This window comes from Leptodactylus fuscus, chromosome 1, assembly GCF_031893055.1.
Source record: "Leptodactylus fuscus isolate aLepFus1 chromosome 1, aLepFus1.hap2, whole genome shotgun sequence".
NCBI lineage: Eukaryota > Metazoa > Chordata > Amphibia > Anura > Leptodactylidae > Leptodactylus > Leptodactylus fuscus.
The window spans coordinates 120,566,072-120,586,425 of NC_134265.1; the positions used below are offsets into that span (position 1 = coordinate 120,566,072).

Below are 20,354 nucleotides of genomic sequence, written 5' to 3' on the forward strand. Positions count from 1 at the left end.
GCTCCCAGAGAGATGGCAGGGAAGGTTCATTCCCTTCCCTGCCTTCTCGATCGCTGTGTATACAGCGCTCAATGAGCGCTGTATACACGGCTATGGGCGCCGCCATGATGGGGCTGCCCTCTGACCTGGCGGTCACGTGATCCGCTGATGTCAGAGTCTTATAAGAGATGCTGGGTCCTACAGGACCCAGATCAGCTCTGTAAGTGTATAGAACAGTGTGCAGGAGGCTGTATTCCTCCTGCAACTGAGGCTAAATGTACCAAGCCCCAGTTGCAGGGGAAATCAGTCTCCAATACAAAAAAAAAAAAAAAAAAGTGATCAGATGTCCCCAAAGGTCTCTTATGACCTTATGGGGACACAATCTGAAAAAAAAAAAAAAAAAAAAAAAAAAAAAATATATATATATATATATATATATATATATATATATATATATATATATATATATATATAAAAATATATATATATATATATATATATATATATATATATATATATATATATATATATATATATATAAAAAAAAATATATATATATATATATATATATATATATATATATATATATATATATAATAAAAAAGTAAAAAAAATAAATAAAAAAAGTAAATAAAAAAAATAAAATAAATAACAATACGCTAATAAAACACCATTATTAAAGGTTATAGCCCCACCCCCAACGACCATACAAAATAAAAATTACCATAATAGAGAGGAAAAACTATTTTATAACGTTTTTCAGTAGCACTTTGTGTTAAATTAAATTTTAAAAAAATAATAAAATGAAAATCAGACACAATTTCCCTCCTATTATGTTTATATTTTCCCAGATATAAAAAAAAATTAAAACATTCAAAAATAAAAACAACATAAAAATAAAGCCCTATGTGTCCCCGAAAAAATACGCAGAAATTAGTTGAATGAGACATACGAGAAAAATGTTACAGACCTCAAAACCGCACATACACAAAAAAAAAAAAAAAAACGAAAATGTGTCTGGTCCTGGACCACAAATTGGCCCGGTACTGAAGTGATTAATAATAAATAATAAATAATAATAATAATAATAATAATATATTAATTAGGGAGCGTTCACATTACCGTCTGTGTCCGACAGGTAGTGTCCGCTCAAAATCTGGCACGGACATTAGGAGCGGACACTAGCTGTGTCCGTGACACTTGTCATTTATTTAAATGGCGATCAGGTGCATTCTACATGTCGGGTTTTTCTGTCCGCTTGAAAAGTCGAACATCTTTACATGCAGACAGTAAAGGAAGGGCACGGAGTGCAAAAGAACGCACCCGATCGCCATTTAAATAAATGACAAGTGTCACGGACACAGCTAGTGTCCGCTCCTAATGTCCATGCCAGATTTTGAGCGGACACGACCTGTCGGACACAGACAGTAGTGTGAACGCCCCCTTAGACAATAGAAATGAACTCTTCTGGATTGTTTTCTGCAGGGTGTCTAAGTTATAATTACAAGAAAGCTAAACTACATCAATGTCTTTGGTGTACTGCCAGTTGACACATATTCCAGGAATAAAGCCTCTTCCCAATTATGATCTTTGCTGCACCACACAAACGACAAAACATATCAAAGAATAAAACAAATTAAAAACTTTTGTTTGATGCATACGGGAATCCATATTTGCTAGCATTGTCAGATCCTGGGAATTGATGGGATCCACTGATAATCTAATGTGACCCAAAGGCAGGTGTTAGGGCAACAGATATAGAATCTGATAATTTTGTGATCTTCTTACACTAACAACTATTGTATGATGTATGTATTTTCATTTTTTTCATTTCTCTTATCTCTGTGCCACAAATTGTTGACCATGCTGGATGTTTTCTGTCAACCAAAAAAGTCAGCCTTTGGCACGATCAGCTAAAGCTGGCCGATTCAATGAACAAAAGATATTTATACCAATACCAATATACTCATCTATTGGCTAGAGTTGAGAAAGGTTACAGAGGGTGAATCCCTCCCTTTGGAATACCCATCTTATCCTACATTACCATGACAAGCCATTGAATGGATTTAAAAGGGTACTGTCTAATGCCCAATTTCCCAATAGTGAAATAGAGGGAAATTGAAAAGTTACTGGCAGATTTCGACTCTCATAACAACTGAATGTTGGGGTGGACACTTGAAGACACTTGGAACTTAACGGATTATGCTCAAGGAATCCTTTTAACAAGTGTGGCTTGTCCACAGTGGAGAATTCCCAAGAATCCGATGGTCAGATAGGGAATAAGGATTATTCTTAAATATTTACTTTATGGCTTATCAGTAGAGAAATCCCTTGACATACCTCTTCATAAAACTTGAGCTGTGGGACGCCTTCATCAATTTCATTCATGCAAAAGTCTTTGAAAAGCAGGAAGCCTACAAAAAAAAAAAGAAACAATGCAATTGGTAAATGATATTTTCTCAAAGCCAAATGTTGTTGAACAGCATTATTAATAATCCATTTTATATAGTTTTCTACCATAAAAAATGCACTGTGTTCAAATTGTAACATTTCAGTTGTAAATGGAGTCAACCACGATCAAAATCACTTCCAAACCACATATATGCTGTTTCATTGCTGGTTAGTGATATGGTGAATAAACTTATTTGGTAACAAAGTGTAATTTTGCTGCTGAAAACTCAACTGTGTATGTCGTATACAGATGAGCTGTTCGGTGCACTCAGAACGGGGCACACATGGCACACTCATTTTGTTTTGCAGTTTTCACCAGGTGTCACCCCCAAAACAGAAAGACTGATACATCCTATGGTCAAAGATTTGCAGTAACCACAAAAAAGATGGTGCTCCACATCCCAAATGCACCAAACTGATCAACTGTATATAGAATAAAAATTGATCCACCCTAGGATGTTTGAGAGGCTTTGCAAAGCTGGTACTGGAACGCAGGGGTTAGTTTTGGATATATACCGCCTTCTATCGGACCCCACTCCTGAGGTCTTACCCAAGCATTCCTATATGTCCTGATGGGAGACCTATTCGGGTCAACCCATCTCAGACGGTGATTGGTCCCTCATCTGGGGTAGGGTGCACGCCCCGCTCATATCTTCCACCTATTTTGGTCCTGTTCTTCCCTGGTTCCTTTCTGGTGCCAGGTTCAGGATCTATTAAAGCGGGTGATGGGGATGCACTTTCCCCTTTCTCCCAGGACGTTTCTCCTTCATCTCCCACCTGTCAAGTTGCGCAAGCCTGCTCTCCATCTCTTTATTTTTTTTTTTATGCCTGCTAGGTGTCTAATAGCTAAGCACTGGCGCCTGCCAGCCCCCCCATCCCTAGATGAACTGTATTGTAGGATCAGGAATGCGCGTTCTCTGGAGTACTTATCCGCTGTCCTTAATAATGAGGAGGAGCGATTTCACGCCATTTGGAACCTGTGGGACGCATTTTGGCCAAATCAGACTATATGAATGAGTGGTCCACTGAACCCCTACCAGTCTTACCTTGTTGGTGTCCCAAAGTCGTCCCCCCCCCCCCATCCCCTCCCCTCCATCTCCTGTCCTGTCTTGTCTTTGTCCACTGTTGTCCTTTTTGTTCTTCTAATTATGTCATATGTTTTTGTTTGGTTTGATGACCTGTGTTGATTTAATTCTCGCATTACCTTAATGGTGTATTCCTTTTTGTTTTTTTCTCCTTTTTGTTTGGATTGATACTGGTTATCGCACCTGTTGTGACCTTTCTTTGTGGAAAAATTTCATGAATAAACAATTTAAAAAAAAATAATTGAATTTCTCAGCAACAAAAATGCACTTTCAAAGAAGAAAGTTCTGTTCACTATATTACTAAGTGCCCCTACAACAACACATAATCGGTTTATGAACGGTTTTGGTGGTGGTAAATTCCCTTTAAGTGAAATGTGTTGCTACCAATAATCTAAGCTATGGGTAAGTGGTTTACTGTCCACTCTGCCACATAAATAGCATTAGTATGGATTAGCAATGAGTGAATGTAATATGGTAATTATGTGCTTAGTGTGGACCAGTAGATCCAGGCCTGATCACAGTTGGTCCAATTCCAAGGTCTGGTTTATAAAGCACAATCTAATAGTATTTATTCAGTATTAGGCAGCATGCCAACTCTGAGGGGCATCCATACATACATATGCATCCATTAATCCTCTCTCCTATTCTAAACCACAGGAAACTAACTATTACCATGTAATAGTAAGCCAAAATACCGCTTTATTTACACGCTCAACGGAGAGTATAAAACCTCCTGTTAAATCTGATTGTGGCATGGAATGCCACCCAAAACCCTGATGCCAGCACTATTACTAAAATCTAGTGCCATCAGAAGAAGGACTTATAGATTGTAAAAATTCTACAGTCGTATACACACTCACATTGTATATATCATACACATGCTACATCTTGATCTACATAAATCTTGAGAACATTTGCAACTCCACTGCAATACATGTTCTGAGCTATATATATTACAGTCTATTCTTATCTACAGCAGCATTTATAATTCAGCTTGCAATCTATCAGCACGGCTTGGCCAATGCCTGTACAACTTGACCTGATGATTTTCATGTATAAAAATTGGCAGAGACTGATAAAGTACACCATAGATGATAGGGTGCTGTAGTCGACAAGTGGTTGGCCATTTCCAGTTATAAATGGCCTCAAAAAGCAGCTTTTTGTCCACTTTGACTACATAAAAGAAAGGCTTTTCATTATATTTTTACTTTGTTTCCTCCCTTGATACTAATTTGTACTGTTGTCCCCTAGGATAGGGGGAGGAGCCGAACGCAGGATGGGCGTGTTTAGTCATAATGCAACAGTGCTCATTAATAGAAGAAAGCCCCCCCTGTGCCCCAAGATCCTCATTTAAATAAAGAATAAGTGTGATTTTTCTCCGCATCCCTGGCGCTCTGAAACATAAGAAAGGTATAGTTTTTATTCTGCTATCATCAACTATGGCACTATGGGAGCAGTTTAAAATAGCTGGGGGTAGTGTTAGACTCCCTTTAAATCAAAAGATTTTCTCTAACCATCTTCATGGTGACAATATGTAGTTTTCATCAATGGTCAACAGTTACAACCATGAATGCAGGAACGTCTTATGGCCTGAAACCAAGTAATCAGGGGTGAACCTAGCCTCTCTGTCGTCATGATGCTCACCATATCCCATGTAACTGTTGCGGTCTGTGATTGACCCTGGTCCATGATGTCATGAGAGAACTGAAGAGGACATCGGAGACTGTCGGATGCCCAGGAGAAGAGAGTTAGTTGCTTTCACCTCCCCTGGTGCCGCATAAATACAACCACTATCTATTGGATTATTACAACAGTTAGTGGATGATGTTTTACTCAATGATCCCTACTCCTGTTGAATCTAGCCTCCGCTTGTACTACAGGGTACAGAAGCAGCTCCTAGGACTTTTGCAAGCCCCGTGGAAAAGAAGCGGAGGCCAGACTGGACAGGAACAGGGATCGGACAGTAAAGTATAAGCCTTCACCTGTTGGAATCCAATAAGTAGCAACTGATTTAAAAAAAAAAAAAATGCCACCCTTTAGTTAAAAAATGTAAACTAAGGCTGGGTTCACACTATAGCAGCTGTCTGCCCCGGGGTTTCCGTTATAAACCCCGGGGAAACTAGACAGGGCAGGGCTTCCCAGCGGTCAGTTTTAAAAGGATTTTTAAGGGTAATCACCGGTGTCCATTTGCAGCCTATCTGCCTGGAAACCATTTTTTTTTGTACAGACACAAAGTCCTGCATGTAGCCGTTCTCTGACCATTTTGCCCAGAATTTGCGGCAGAAACCGCGGGGCGGACAGCGGTGGTAGTGTGAACGCTGCTTTACATCATTGTGTTATAAAAAAGGTAACACAAAATAAAACAAATAGCAGAACTAATCAGTAGAGTTTTGAGATACAAAACAGAAGCAGTAATTCTTAGACAAAGCAATTAAGCCTACATCTCTGTGCGCCATGTTTGACGGATGTGCTCCCTGGGAAATTACCAGGATGTCCTGAAAAAAATCCCTACAAACTATGTGGAGAACAGAGAAGATAAAATAGGTCAATGGAGACTGAGAATAGATAGCGGATCACATGCATCAAGAATCCAGAGTGAACGCATGTCATGAATCTTTCAGAAATAACATGGTTTTGTCCTTACATTTCTCTGGTGTATGCAGTTTTAAGTCTCCTCTGACGTTTAACAGCCCAAAAAATTAGCAAGGAACAATTAATTCTTTAGAGCGTATGGTGGTGACCCTACACTAAAATACAAAGCAACTACTTAAACGGCAATATCAAAAATAATGGCATCAACTGTATTCACCCATAGTCTATGCATAGGATTGCACTGATGGCAGGAGGAGGGAAGCATGGAGGGAATCCTTATCCCCTGGGGTTTTACTGTCACAGACACTGCCTATTTTATGACAGCCCATCTCTGCATTTCCGATATGAATACACTTCAGCGCTCTTTAGAAGAGAATAAAAAAGTCTAACAATAGATATGAACTAGGGAACTCATGTCTATGCAATGGTGGAAAATATCCATAAAGATTCATAAAAGGACACTCCTTACTATGATTGTTATTGTAAGGATAGGATTATGGTAGACCTGCCAAATGATTTATGAAGTTTTGCTTACCTATAGCAGACGTCCATATTGTTAAGAGCAATGGATACCTGTTTAGTCAGAACCAGTGTGAACAGCTTAACAGGACTCATATTTCCTTTGGTTTATACAGTAAGTGGCACAAAAAAGTAAATATATCCGAAAGTATTCAACTTTTGCATAAGCATTGAGACTGGCTGGTTAATAAAGAGGCAATTCTGTGCCTAAAATTGCTTTGCTGCTTTGTGTTTGTACAAAAATCGGGCAATGAAGCCTTCCAAATTGTACTAAGGTTAATTGTCTTCATATGTAATTAGTCTTTGTGTACATGTGCATGACTTGATAGGGAATGTGTATCATGAGCTTCAGTGAGAACAAAGTCCAACATGAATAAATAGTGTATATACAAAGCAATGAAAGAAGTCAGTCCTCTAGAAAGAATGGATTAGAAATAAGTCTGCAAATTTCAGTTAAGAAAAAAAATAGATTTATTTAACCACTTCCGGACCGCCCATAGACTATAAACGCCTGGAAAGTGGCTGCCTTGTTCTGACACAATGTACCGGTACGTCCAATCAGAACACAGCAGCTGCACGATATTGTGCAGCTGCTGAAACAGAGTCGGCTGTAACTTCAGCCGGAGGTCCCAGAGACAAGGCAGTGAAGGTTTATTACCTTCCCTGCCTTCTCGATCACTGTGTATACAGCGCTCAAATGAGTCATGTGATCCGCCGGGCTCAGCGTCTTACAACAGCTGCTGGGTCCTACAGGACCCAGATCAGCTCTGTAAACTGTATAGGAGTGTGCAGGAAGCTGTATTCCTCCTGCATTTGGGGCTAAATGTACCAAGCCCCAGTTGCAGGGGAAATCAGTCTCTAATACAAAAAAAGTGATCAGATATCCCCAAAGGTCTCTTTTGACCTTATGGGGACATCATCTGAAAAAAAAATTAATAGAAAAGATTTAAAAAAAAAAAAAAAAAAAAAAAAAAAGCAAATAAAATAAATTTAAAAAATGCTGCACGGAGAAGACTTCTCGGAGGATCCAGCCCGACCCTCACTCGTGGACTTGGTAAGTATAATTTGATCGAATGTTGCCTACCCCTGAAACGAGCATTTTTCCCCCATAGACTATAATAGGATTCAATATTCAATTCGAGTAGTCGAATATTGAGCGGCTACTCGAAACGAATCTCGAACATTTTACTGTTCGCTCATCTCTAGTGTTTTCCCTAAAACTGCTGTGTGTGACAAATAGTGTAGAATTTCTGTGACGTTCTGCAGACTGTTCACCTGCAGGTAACTGAGTGCTTTTTGCTGCAGCTCTGTAAGTATGGGCAGAATAGTGGCTCGGTGGACTTCTTGGTGGAATCTAAGTTTCGAATCCTGCCATGAGTTTGTATGTTCTCCCTGTGTTTGTGTGGATTTCCTCTGGGTAATACGGTTATCACCCACACTCCAAAGATAGATAATTTAGATTATGAGCCCTACTTGGGACAGTGATGACAATAACTCTGTAAGCCCTGTGGAATATGATGGCGCTATACAAGTAAGCAAAAGAAATCTGTTTCTCTGACATGCTGCGGGGGGAGTGTGCGATGACTAGTGCCTATGTGGCTTTGGCCTTTATTAATTTATGTATTTTATTATTTATTATTTCATAGAATTCAGTTTATAACTGCAAAATATCATTCAATACAATAATGAAACAAACAATAATTGTGCTCCTTGCCTGTTTTATATATCACCATATCTCAGCTACATCAATGGTTTTTATCACAACTTTCTAATAGATTATTGGAGGAGACCCGTGAAATACATTGCTATATTAAATGTCCTTGTAAAATGTGCTGTGGGCAAGTTTGGAACTCAAATCGGGACACAACAGATTGAAAACTAAACTCTGAAGCCAACAGCAAACATAGAAAATTTTTGGATAGGTTGACAGAGCCCTGGACCCTATTTTTTTCATTTGATGTCATAGCAGTCTCCATACTGTGACATCACAGTGTTGAATATTCCTGTAATGTGCCATTACTGTTATCATTATCCCCGTACAGTGACATCACGGTGTGCATTATTCCTGTACTGCAACGTTATTATTTGCATTATCTCTGCATTGTGAAATTACTGTGTGCATTATACTGGCACTGTTACAACACAGACGCATTTTATGAAGATTGGCGTCATCAATGCCAGTCTTCACAACCCGAGTCAGTGGGGCTGCCTCATTTATGACATTTCCCACCTCCCTTACGCCAGATTTCTGACCTAAATGATTATAAATATGGCGGGCCTGAAGAACAGTGCTCAGAAGTAAACCGGCAGCAAGCAGAGGCAGTAATATAGGACTACATAGGGTTTCTTTGTAGTCTGTAACCATGGTGCTGTAGCTGCATATATCTCATGAACAGAAAAGCTGGCACAGATTTTTTGTTCAAGAACATAAAAAAAAAAAAAAAATATTCGTTTTTATTGTTGATTCACAGGGGGGGGGGGAGTGGAAGCAGTTTTTTTTTTTTTTAAGATAGCATAGTACATTCAAATCCTTTCAATGAAATTCATAGTATGACTTGAAACCGGTTACATATGTCGTATGTCTCCTAGCACCATCTGCTCTGTAGCACCAATATAATGTTAGTTATCACTATGCACGTGGCAGATGTCTCTTGTACACATCTCATTTAATGCAGTTACTGCAGCAGAGAAGTGAAGTCTCTACATAACCTAGTGCAACAAAAATGGCTTCTCTGCTAACTGTAGTCTTCGTTCACATGAATGCACTAGGCAAAGATGACCTACTTTCTAATGAAACACCTTCTGAATAATGTAAAAAGATAAGAGACAATTGGATTCACACCAAGGCATTCCTTTACTTTCTATTGCTACCTATAAGATCTGTACCCACAGATCTGCTCTCTGGCTGTGAACCCCTATATAGAATGCATTAGAATCTATGAGAATGTCATCTGCTCATATCACTAAACTTTATTTTTTCATTTTTTTTTTTTTTTTTTAAATAGGAATCCCTTTAAAAAGTAGCAGCAAATATGAGGTCAGTTAAGTGTCATGATGGGACAAAGCTCCTCATACTGCAGAAATTCATGAACTTGAGTCATTCCCATCATATTTGCTTTATCCGTATTAACATACTGGAAAGTTGGCAATGTTCTTTTACTAAATATAGCAGCAGTGACAAGGGAGTTTCTCTAGCCTGCATGTAAACTCCCATCTTCTGACCATCAGTGTGCCAGATGTTAGTTATCCTATTAAAAGGTTACACAGGACAGGTTTTCTTCAAAGGGGTTGTCCACTATATATGTAAAAAAATAATGCCCAAATGCAGGTTGTGTTAAACTAATAAAACAACCTCTACTTGTTAGTGTTTTGCTGCCAAGGCTTCCAGTATTGTGCACCTGGCATCCCACTGTCTGTAACAGGGACACTCCTCACCGCTGCAGCCAATATAATACTGAGGCTAGTGGTGATGTCTATACGGACACCCCACAACTGGGGCTTGAAAACTAATGATAGTGTGGAGGACCAGAATGCAATGCTAGAACGTAAGGCAAGTATAGGTTGTTTTGTTAAAGGCCCCTGTATCATTACAAGAATTTTCTTTGATAAATTAGATAACCCATTTAAGATACACAAGTTTAGTGGTTTCCAGCCTATGGCTCTCCAGCTGTCATAAAACCACAGTACAATTTCCAGCATGCCCTTAAAGCCATGTAGTGCATCAACAGCTACGCTAAAGCAAATGCATTTACGCTAGGTTCACCCCTGCGCTTGGGTTTACATTCTTTGCATCACTAAGCAGAGCTGAATAATGGATATGAAAACCTAATCCACTTACAAAGACTATAATGGGGTCCTCCAGGTTCCGGATCCTGGTTTCCACCCGAAAAATAAGATGATAAAAGTCCTTCTTGCAAGACTTTTCTCTCTGCATTTTTCAATCGGAATGGGAGACCAAATCCCTGAACAGTGACACAGCGGAAATGTTTAACCCAGCCTTAGGGGGACGTTCACCCTTGCGCCAGTATTCGCCCGCCAGGTCTCCATCTTATTCCCCAGAGAAACTGGATAGGGGACGGCTTTCCGACAGGTAGTTTTAAAACCCAATCATTTGCGTTTTAAAAGCAAACCGCCGGTGTCAGCATGCAGCCTCTCCGTGGGGAAACTGTTTTTTTTGGCCGTACACAAAGTCGCTCTATCTTACTTGCTATTGCTGGGTTGTAGCGCGTCGCTCAGACATGTCATTACACCAATCCCCACTCAGCTTAGCATTTGTCATTCCTGTCATTGTCCCCCTTACATAGCATCATTTTAAATGGCAATTGTGCAACTATATTGGCTATTTTATGACTCAATTAATAAAATTTATGTTTTTTAGTGTCTCCAGGCAGTACTGGGGCCGCCAATGCTTTCCATTATAAATATGTGAAACACAGATTAATTCCATGCTAATTTTCATTACAGGCTGTAACATTTGTAACATATTTTTCATGTAACATTTGTCTGTTTATCATTACAAATGTAAAAATGACTGTGGTGTACTGGAAGTCTAACAAAGCGGAACCAAGAACTGTAAACTAGAACAGGTAATGTTAGTGTTAAACAGATAATCCCAAGCCTTTTGAAGCATATTGTTCACCGTAAACCTTCACATGATGTAACGCTCCATTCATTTTGTCCATTTTACACGTGTAAAAATACACGTGTAAAATGTAGTTAGCCATTGAGTTCAATGGCTTATGTGCGTATTTTTGAGCGCTCAAAATTACGCGCTCAAAAATACATGCGTAAGCCATTGAACTCAATGGCTAACTACATTTTACAGGGAGCCTTCACACGGAGTTTACGCTCCACTCAATTCAAACTCGTTCAGAGTGAGCTGCGTTGAAACAGATCCCATTGATTTCTATGGGTGTTGGCATACGCGTGTATCACGTTGAAGGCAATAGGTAAAAAAGCTTCCTATTGATTTCAAAGGGGAGCGCACGTATGCCGGCACCCATAGAAGATAACCCTTTAATAGTCCCACAGTGGGGAAATCAATGGGATCTGTTTTAACGCCGCTCACTCTGAACGAGTTTTACACTTTTACACGTGTAAAATGGACAAAATGGGCGGAGCGTTACATCGTGTGAAGGCTCTAGCTGCCATTACACAAATCGACCAAGGATAAAAGTTTTAGATGTCTGTAAATGGCAGGAAATTACTGTCAGTATCATGCACAGGACAAGTAAAAGCCAGGGTCAGCCAAAATAATAATAGTAGTAACAACAATTCATTTACATATTTATCCATCTATCCCCACACAGACATATTGGAGAATATAATGTCATGACCCAGTCAATTGACTCATCAGTACTAGACATTGTCTCAACATTAAAAGTTCTTTCCCATACATTAAGTCATACACTGTTTTCTCCATACATTCACACCATTCGGTTACTCTGTCTAGGTGTAGGAGTTTTATCCAGCTGCATTACAGCATTAGTCTTCCCTCCCTATACCCAATACTAATGCTCTTGGTCTCCACAAGGTCATTCAATTGTGGCGGAAAAGCCAGTTATTGCTATATCGAGCTAGTAGATTTCTAAATATAAGCCACAATGCCAAAAAAGTTCTACAGTAAAACTAGCTACAAAAAGTACCACAACAGGCACTGGAGAGGCTCTGTACACATAAGACATCTAATGTATACATGTGGCAAGGTTTAACTTTACACTTAACACATTAAAACACTGCAGCAATGAAGGTTTCCCTCACAGCTAAACATGACTTCTGAAATGTAGGCTAAGAGCACATCGAAGAGCAGTAGCATTTCCTACTGCTGTCACCCTGTATTTTCTCTAAAGTGATTTTTACAGTAAATCGCTACCATAAATTTTTACTAACACTTTCATTCTAATGCTTTTTTGCCCATAAAAGTGATGTCAACTTTTTTTGCATTAAAAAACACACCCAAAACATACATTTTTAACCAATGTTAATCCTTTGCCATCGTCCGTGATGAAAAATGGAAAATGTATGTGAGGTTCTTTAAAAATGTGTATTCTACATGCATTCTCCGTACGTTTTTGATGGGGGGGTTTTGGGGAGTGGGGATTTTGTGCACCCTTAGATAGTCTCACTGAAGATCAGCTGACACTACCGCATGAACATATGGAAGCGTGTAAAATGTATTCTCTCTACTGAGTGAATATTACTGGGCCAAGCTTTTCAAAGTGGGTCTCAATCTTTCTTTGCAGCTCACTGTTTTGGTTAATATTAGGGATGTCACCTCTCCTGAAATGTCTGTTCCAGTAAATAATTGTACTCCTTGTGACTCTCTGCTCCACTGTTCATCCTAGAAGTCTAGGAATAAACTAGATGCTCACAGTTTGGGCCATGTCATAGTGTGCAGGGGTATGCCCCCCATCAGTGCTGACAGTATCAGATTTTTTTTTAGGGACAAGTTCCTTGACAAGAGGAATGGTAACACTCAGTTGTGCATTATTCACAAATGTATAATAAGAATATACAGTGAAACTTATCCGAATGCTCATCTCTTTTAGAAGTCCAAGCCCTTACCCATACCTCCCAACCGTCCCGATTTCCGCAGGACAGTCACGATTTGGGTGACATGTCCCGCGGTCCTGGTTGGAGGGAGGTATGTCCCGATTTCAACTCAGATCTGCGTCCAGAGGACACAGGTCAGCTCCTCGCTTCGCCGCTGCCCGCCTCTCTCCCTGACACATGCGGCTGAAGCTGCTCGCTTCGCCGCTGCGTCTCTCTCTCGCTGACACATGCGGCTGAAGCGAGGAGCTGACCTGTGTCAGCTCCTCGCTTCGCTGCTGCCGCCGGCTCCTGGCTTGTAGACGCGATGTACAAGCCAGGAGCCGGCGGCAGCGGCGAAGCGAGGAGCTGACACAGGTCAGCTCCTCGCTTCAGCCGCATGTGTCAGCGAGAGAGAGGCGAAGCGAGCACGTGAGCAGCTTCAGCCGCATGTGTCAGGGAGAGAGGCGGGCAGCGGCGAAGCGAGGAGCTGACCTGTGTCAGCTCCTTCCTTCAGCCGCATGTGTCAGTGAGAGAGGCGGGCAGAGAGCGGCGAGGGAGCGGAGGAGAAGGTAAGTTTTAATGTGGAGGTGGAACGTGAATCTGGGGGCAGATGAAGGAGAGGACGGCATGACACTGGGGGCAGAGATGGAGAGGACATGAATCTGGGGGCAGAGATGTGGGACATGAATCTGGGACAGAGATATGGGGACATGAATCTGGGGGCAGATATGGAGGGACATGAATCTGGGGGCAGAGATGGAGTGGACATGAAACTGGGGGCAGAGATGGGGGACATGAATCTGGGGGCAGAGATGGAGAGGACATGAATCTGAGGGCAGAGATGGGGGACATGAATCTGGGGGCAGAGATGGGGGACATGAATCTGGGGGCAGAGATGGAGGGACATGAAACTGGAGGCAGAGATGGGGGACATGAATCTGGGGGCAGAGATGGAGGGACATGAATCTGAGGGCAGAGATGTGGGGACATGAATCTGGGGGCAGAGATGGAGTGGACATGAAACTGGGGGCAGAGATGGGGGACATGAATATGAGGGAAGAGATGGGGGACATGAATCTGGGGGCAGAGATGGGGGACATGAATCTGGGGGCAGAGATGGAGAGGACATGAATCTGGGGACAGAGATGGAAGAGGGACATGAAACTGGCGGCAGATGAAGGGTGTATACGAAACTGGGGGAGAGATAGAGGGGGGACATATAATTTACGGATGACTGTAGGAGGATTATACTGTGTGCGGGCACATGAAAAATTAACGAGTGGGCGGAGTCAACACAAAAGTGGGCAGGGCTAAATTTGCCGCGTCGCACTACGCGCGCCGCACATTTTGTCCCTCTTTCGGTTCTTCAAAAGTTGGGAGGTATGCTTACCCACAACACATTTCTATGATGGATTTTCAGATTTCCATGCTAACCAACTTCTTTGAGAATCACACTCCTAAAAAGACCACTCATTTAATGCCATTTTCAGCTGTTGTCCTCATGTACAGTGAAATCTGAGACAAGATGTCATAGGGAATACAAGTATTTACTAAAAACAGGAAAGGTGACAGATTCTCTTGGAGACAATCACTTTATTCTAGACATCCATAAAAAAAACAAAAAAAACAAGTTTAGTATTGAAAAAATGTAGAGAGCGTATTGAATAAAACACTATCTTTGTGTAAATATGCAAAAAAAATGACATTCATTCAATAATGGGTATGGTCCATGTGCTGTTTTAAGGCACTAACCATATGTAAAGGCTATGCTTTGTGGACAGGATCAATACAGTGCCATACTATCTAGATAACAACCAGAAGACCAATAATGGACATCTACTAGGTAACCTATTGATCAATGCTAGGAAGTAATAACAGCACAACATCTGTGAGTCTATACAGTCTGTCTATATGGAATAACATGCAATATGGAAATGTACTGTATATACTGTATTTATCTAATGTGTATGGCCAGCCGAACTGCAAAACACTATTAAACCAGCCATGATGCAATATCTCAAAATACGAAAATCACAGGCACGTGACAAAAATGGGCGAGACCGCCACATTTTTTTTCTCTGTGTCACAAAAGCGGTCTGTCTTACCCCAAAAATGAGAGAGTCACCATGAATGGGACAGAGCTTTGGTAAAAGGAGGTATAGCTTTAGCTGAATTTCCAGATCTTGGCCAGCTAGAGTTAAGAAGAACGGCTAAAACATAGATGTAAATTGTAGAAATGACTTTTAGCTAATATTTTAATATTTATGGCACAATACCAGTCATATAATAATGAGATATTACTAAAGAAACGTAAAGCAGTGGTACTAGTTTCAGTAGAAATTACCCTGACAGTACAATTGTAGATATGACTTATGTATGCTGAAATTTCAGGTGCCTGCTACTCCAAAGCCTTATAAAACAGCTGGGCACCAGTGGTGTAAATTAAAGTGCGGCCACATATCAAAGGCTGAGAAAAACACGGGAAAGCCAGCAGTAAAATATAATGCAATATTTATGGAGCTACTGGAAGTGCAGGTAGGAGCCTCAGTGATATACTGAGCACGGCAAGACTTTACTTAAAGGACAAATCCTTCTTTTAAAAGTACATCTTCAATTACTATCTTTGTAACCACGAGACTCATGAGAGACGTCTGAGGCTACATAGGTAGATGGAATTTTAGAAGAATAAAGATCAGATTAAATTTCTATATAAAGCCTTTTCCCCAATGGATCAACTTACTGCCAGTCTGTCAGACTATGATCACACTGACATCTCCATACAATCTGCTATCATACTGACCAAACAGATCACAATATGTCTGTGGGTCTCCGCTTCTGGGTGACCAGTCGGACTCTCACAATAAGGAGCCTCTGACATAGATGTGAACATTGCCTTACTGCTGGAATAAAAAACAGCCCACCACACAATAACACCATCACTCTCACAACAGCACAGAGAGAAAAACAAAACTATATGCGCTTAGTTGGAAAATGCATCAATTTAATGACAAAGATGAAAACAGGACCAAGGCTGTGGTAGCTCCAGAGGAAATTAAGTACATTAGCCAAACCATACGGATGGGTGCTTTGTCATCCAGCACAAATGTGCACAAAGCTGTTCTCTAAAATACACTGGGGATGAGTAATTGCTTTTTCTTTTTTAGATGCAGTTGCAGGGAAGATGTTCCCAGGAAAAAGGGATTTCAGATCTGCACAGCAAGACAAAGTGGCAGAAAAGTTTCAACATGGCTGTGTGCAGGCTATACTCAGGGGCGTAACTACTGCAGAAGCAGCTGCCACAGGGCCCGGGACATTAGGGGGCCCGATGACAGCCGCTACTGCTGGGTTTTTGTTTTTTTTTTGTTTTGTTTTTTTAATAGGCCGTCACCGGCTGAAGTTACTTCAGCCGGTATCGGGCCCAATTTACTTGCCGATCCTGGCTGGGCCGGGATCGGTAAGTGACACCGCGGGCCCCACAAAGACTATCATTATACTCGGGGGTCTTTTCAGACCCCCCCACACACACACACCCCGAGTATAATGATTGGAGGCCCAGGAGAGGTAGGGGAACGTAACAAACACTGTTACTTACCTCTCCACGATCCGTGCAGGCCTCAGGCCTATGGTAGTTGTCTGACATCACATGATCCCAGCCTGCGTCCCGGGTCATGTGACGTCTGACGTCATTAAAGAAGGACGAGAGTGGCGGCCGACAGCATAGGAGCCGGGGGACAGGTAAGCAACAGTGTTTTTTTATGTTTTTATTCCCCCGGGTCTCCGATTATTATACTCTGGGGTTTGTAAAGACCCCAGAGTATAATAATTGTTTATGGGTGTCCACAGTGGGACATAATACTGTGTGCAGGGGCCACTGAGGGACATAATACTGTGTGCAGGGGCCACTAAGGGGCATAACACTGTGTGCAGGGGCCACTAAGGGACATAATACTGTGTGCAGGGGCCACTAAGGGGCATAATACTGTGTGCAGGGGCCACTGAGGGACATAATACTGTGTGCAGGGGCCACTAAGGGGCATAATACTGTGTGCAGGGGCCACTAAGGGGCATAATACTGTGTGCAGGGGCCACTGAGGGACATAATACTATGTGCAGGGGCCACTAAGGGACATAATAGAGCGCACAGGAATGCGGAGGAGGGGTCAGTCGAGGTCTTTGGTGTAGGTCGGGGGGGGGGGGGGCATGTCAAAAGTTCGCCACGGGGCCCCGCCATTCCTAGTTACGCCACTGGCTATACTATATACTGTACATGGGGCATTTACAGATTATTCTTGGTATTCACTGTTACCCTTTTGCCTAGTTTGCAAGCTTGTAGGGAATCCTTTTACACTCATTCTGCTTTTGTTCTAAAAGGTCAGTAAATGGGACGTTCCTTGGACTTATCTGGTCAAGCATGTAGGATAACTGGCAGCAGATAAAAGTATAATGGGTCAGTCACATAAGGAGTGCACATGTTAGGGAGATGTTGCATGTGAGATAGTGGTCAAGAAAAGTGCTTGGCAAGTTACATGCAGATAGATGTTTGGAAGTTCTTAATGCAACTAATATTCTGATCTGGAAAGTGCAGTTTTCAGTGCATACCTTCCTCTAGCGCTTTCTAAAACAGATGGGAATACCCCTTTAACTAACTGTGATCTATTCTCTTGTCTCCTCTCCCCTACACTTCCTGGCAAGTTCAGTGGGCAGTCTCAGAGTTTGCCATATACAGTTGCATGTTCTGGAGTCTAGACTTCACATGTTACCTGTTATATATGCATACAGAAATAACCGAGGCATTGCTCAAACCCACTGCCCATACCTGCCAGATTCTGAGAGACAGTCCCCGATTTCCGGTGCTCTCCCAGGTAGTAGGAGGCATGTCACTTCTTCAACCCTATCTGTATCCAGAAGACACATTCAGTCATGGACAGATTTGGAAGCATCATTTATACCCAACATTTGTTTCTCTTTGAAAGTTGGTAGGTATGTTAGCTTAGCAGCTAAGTGCACTTGGAATAGCTCACAGAACACTGCATTAACCATCAATCACGGTGAAGAAAATCAATGACTGATGATACAGGACTGGCCACCGCTAACAGATAGAAGAGGTGGACAGTAACCTAGGCAACAAGCTGTAAACAATGAGAAGGCATAAAAAGCAGTATCTGGCAAAAAAAAAACAAAAAAAAACAGAACTTTAAGAACACTTCAGTCCGATAAAACTAGAAACTTAAATATAAAACGGGAATACCTTTTGTTTTTGTTTTATTTGCTCATGTATGCCTGAAGTACTCAAAGACTGTGACCTACACGGTCTTACTTATGTTATGAGCTACTAAGAGTTTCTGTATTTTACATCGTGATCTGGGATTGAGGCCTCCATTTTGGTGCTGCCTCCTCTCATCGTTGGTTGATTTTATAGTCTAGAAAAAAAAAAAAAAAAAAAGCTAGTTTCTACCTGTGTTATGTGCAGTTATCCTGTAGTACAGGTAAAAGTCTGGAGCATCTTTCATTGAATTGCAGGGTCCCTCTGCTGCACCTCCTGGAAATGTATGAATAAATTGGCAGCTGAATGTCACCAGCCTCATGGTTAATGTGGATGGTGTATTACTGCACAATCTTGTACACTTGTGTTTTAGTGAACAATGAAATATTGTGCTGTTACACAGTGACAGGGACTCCTAGAATCATCAATAATTGTAGTGCTACGAGTCTGTGTACCAGCATAATGTTCAAGAAAAGTAATCTAAATGCAATGAAAATATAGCTCACACATAGACCAAATTTCATGAATAAGCTGTATATCTTGGAGGAGGCTACTGCATTCTTATTTGCTGTCTACACGAGCAATAGACAAACAGTAGTAGCTGTGGACAGAGTTTTATAGAGTAGAGGTAGCCAAATATCTCCTGGACACTATATAAGCTACGTGTAGCAACTGTAGCGCCCCACGGAGTGGGTCACTACAAATGTCATCTTATGTGATCTACACTGTGTACTGTGAAGGTATAGTGAGATCCAGTCAACCTGTTAGCACACACAAAGTTCCACAGCCGTTATCTCTTTAAGAAAAGGGGTGGAGCTACAGACTGGAAGAGGGTCTCTCTTTCAGTTCCAGGTCAGGGAGTGCAAGAGAGAGGAGAGGTGTGTGGAGGTGCAGTGTGTGCTGCAGCCTCATGGTGTGATAGCACAGGAGGCCGGAGACCTGCAGAGGTGAGACAGGACCTTGCAGGGACGGAGCTGCAGTTATAGGACCATCAATTCCTAACTAGTGTGAGAAACACTAAGAACATTGAGAGATTCACTGGACTGAGGCCTAGTGAATGCAAGTTTCCTGGAGGCTCAGTAACATACAGAGTTGGGGTGAATGTATCCAGCATCCCAAAGAACTCGCGTTACCTGCTGTCCAGAAGGGGGATCTACCCAGTTGCAATTAACCTTTGAGCTCCTGGAACCCAGGACCAGTGGAAATCTATTATAGAATGTGAGCAGCAGTGGAAGGCTGAATCATACTAGTGGTAAAAGGGAAGACTGGCATCTCACTATACTGGAGCAAGGTGAATCCTCCTGTAACATCTGTTACCTCCTGCTGACTACAGAAGTAAACTGTAAGTGTTTGGTTAACCCCTGTCTGGACTGTATTCTTTCATCAATCCTCTGTTACTCCTCCTGGAAATCACCCAGTCCTCACCTATATCATCTGGCCCTGGGACCTGCCCTGGTTGGGGAGGGTATAACATCTGGCACTGCATCACCACCTATTCCCAGAGGCCCAATCTACAGTGCCCGGCTTCATCTCAAGCCGAAACCCCAACTGGCGTCACGACAAACTTTTATTTTTCTTTCATCCATTTTCGCTTAAAACTCCCCTTTTTCAAGGCGCTGCCGCCCCCGGTGTCGGGCCTGCTCGCACCGTGATTCTACATAGGCGGAGCCGGGGCGACTCACAACACCTAAGATACATCTGTCAATACTGTCATTTCAGACCTTCATGTTATTGTGGATTACAATTCTGGAAAGGGTTAAGAGTGCTTCCCATGTAGGTCAGGTCGCTTCATTAGGTTATCATATTTCGCCACTGGTGTTTACTGTGACCTGCAGCAACCAGTACAGCATCTTGGGGAATAAAGATTTCTGTTATTGAGGTCAGTCAATTTTATCAACAGCGTTAACAAGTCAGCGTCCATTACCAAGGACCAA

The 20,354-nt window shown here is 41.7% G+C and overlaps 1 protein-coding gene across 2 annotated transcripts in view; it reads right to left on the minus strand.

The window, feature by feature from the left end:
- GRK3 (G protein-coupled receptor kinase 3) overlaps positions 1–20,354 on the minus strand; it is a 210,248-nt gene that overhangs the window by 75,391 nt on the left and 114,503 nt on the right. For both annotated transcript variants that reach the window (XM_075276596.1, XM_075276595.1), the window contains exon 3: positions 2,320–2,393. In XM_075276596.1, the coding sequence (XP_075132697.1) occupies positions 2,320–2,393 (74 nt within the window). The remainder of the gene's footprint in view (positions 1–2,319; positions 2,394–20,354) is intronic.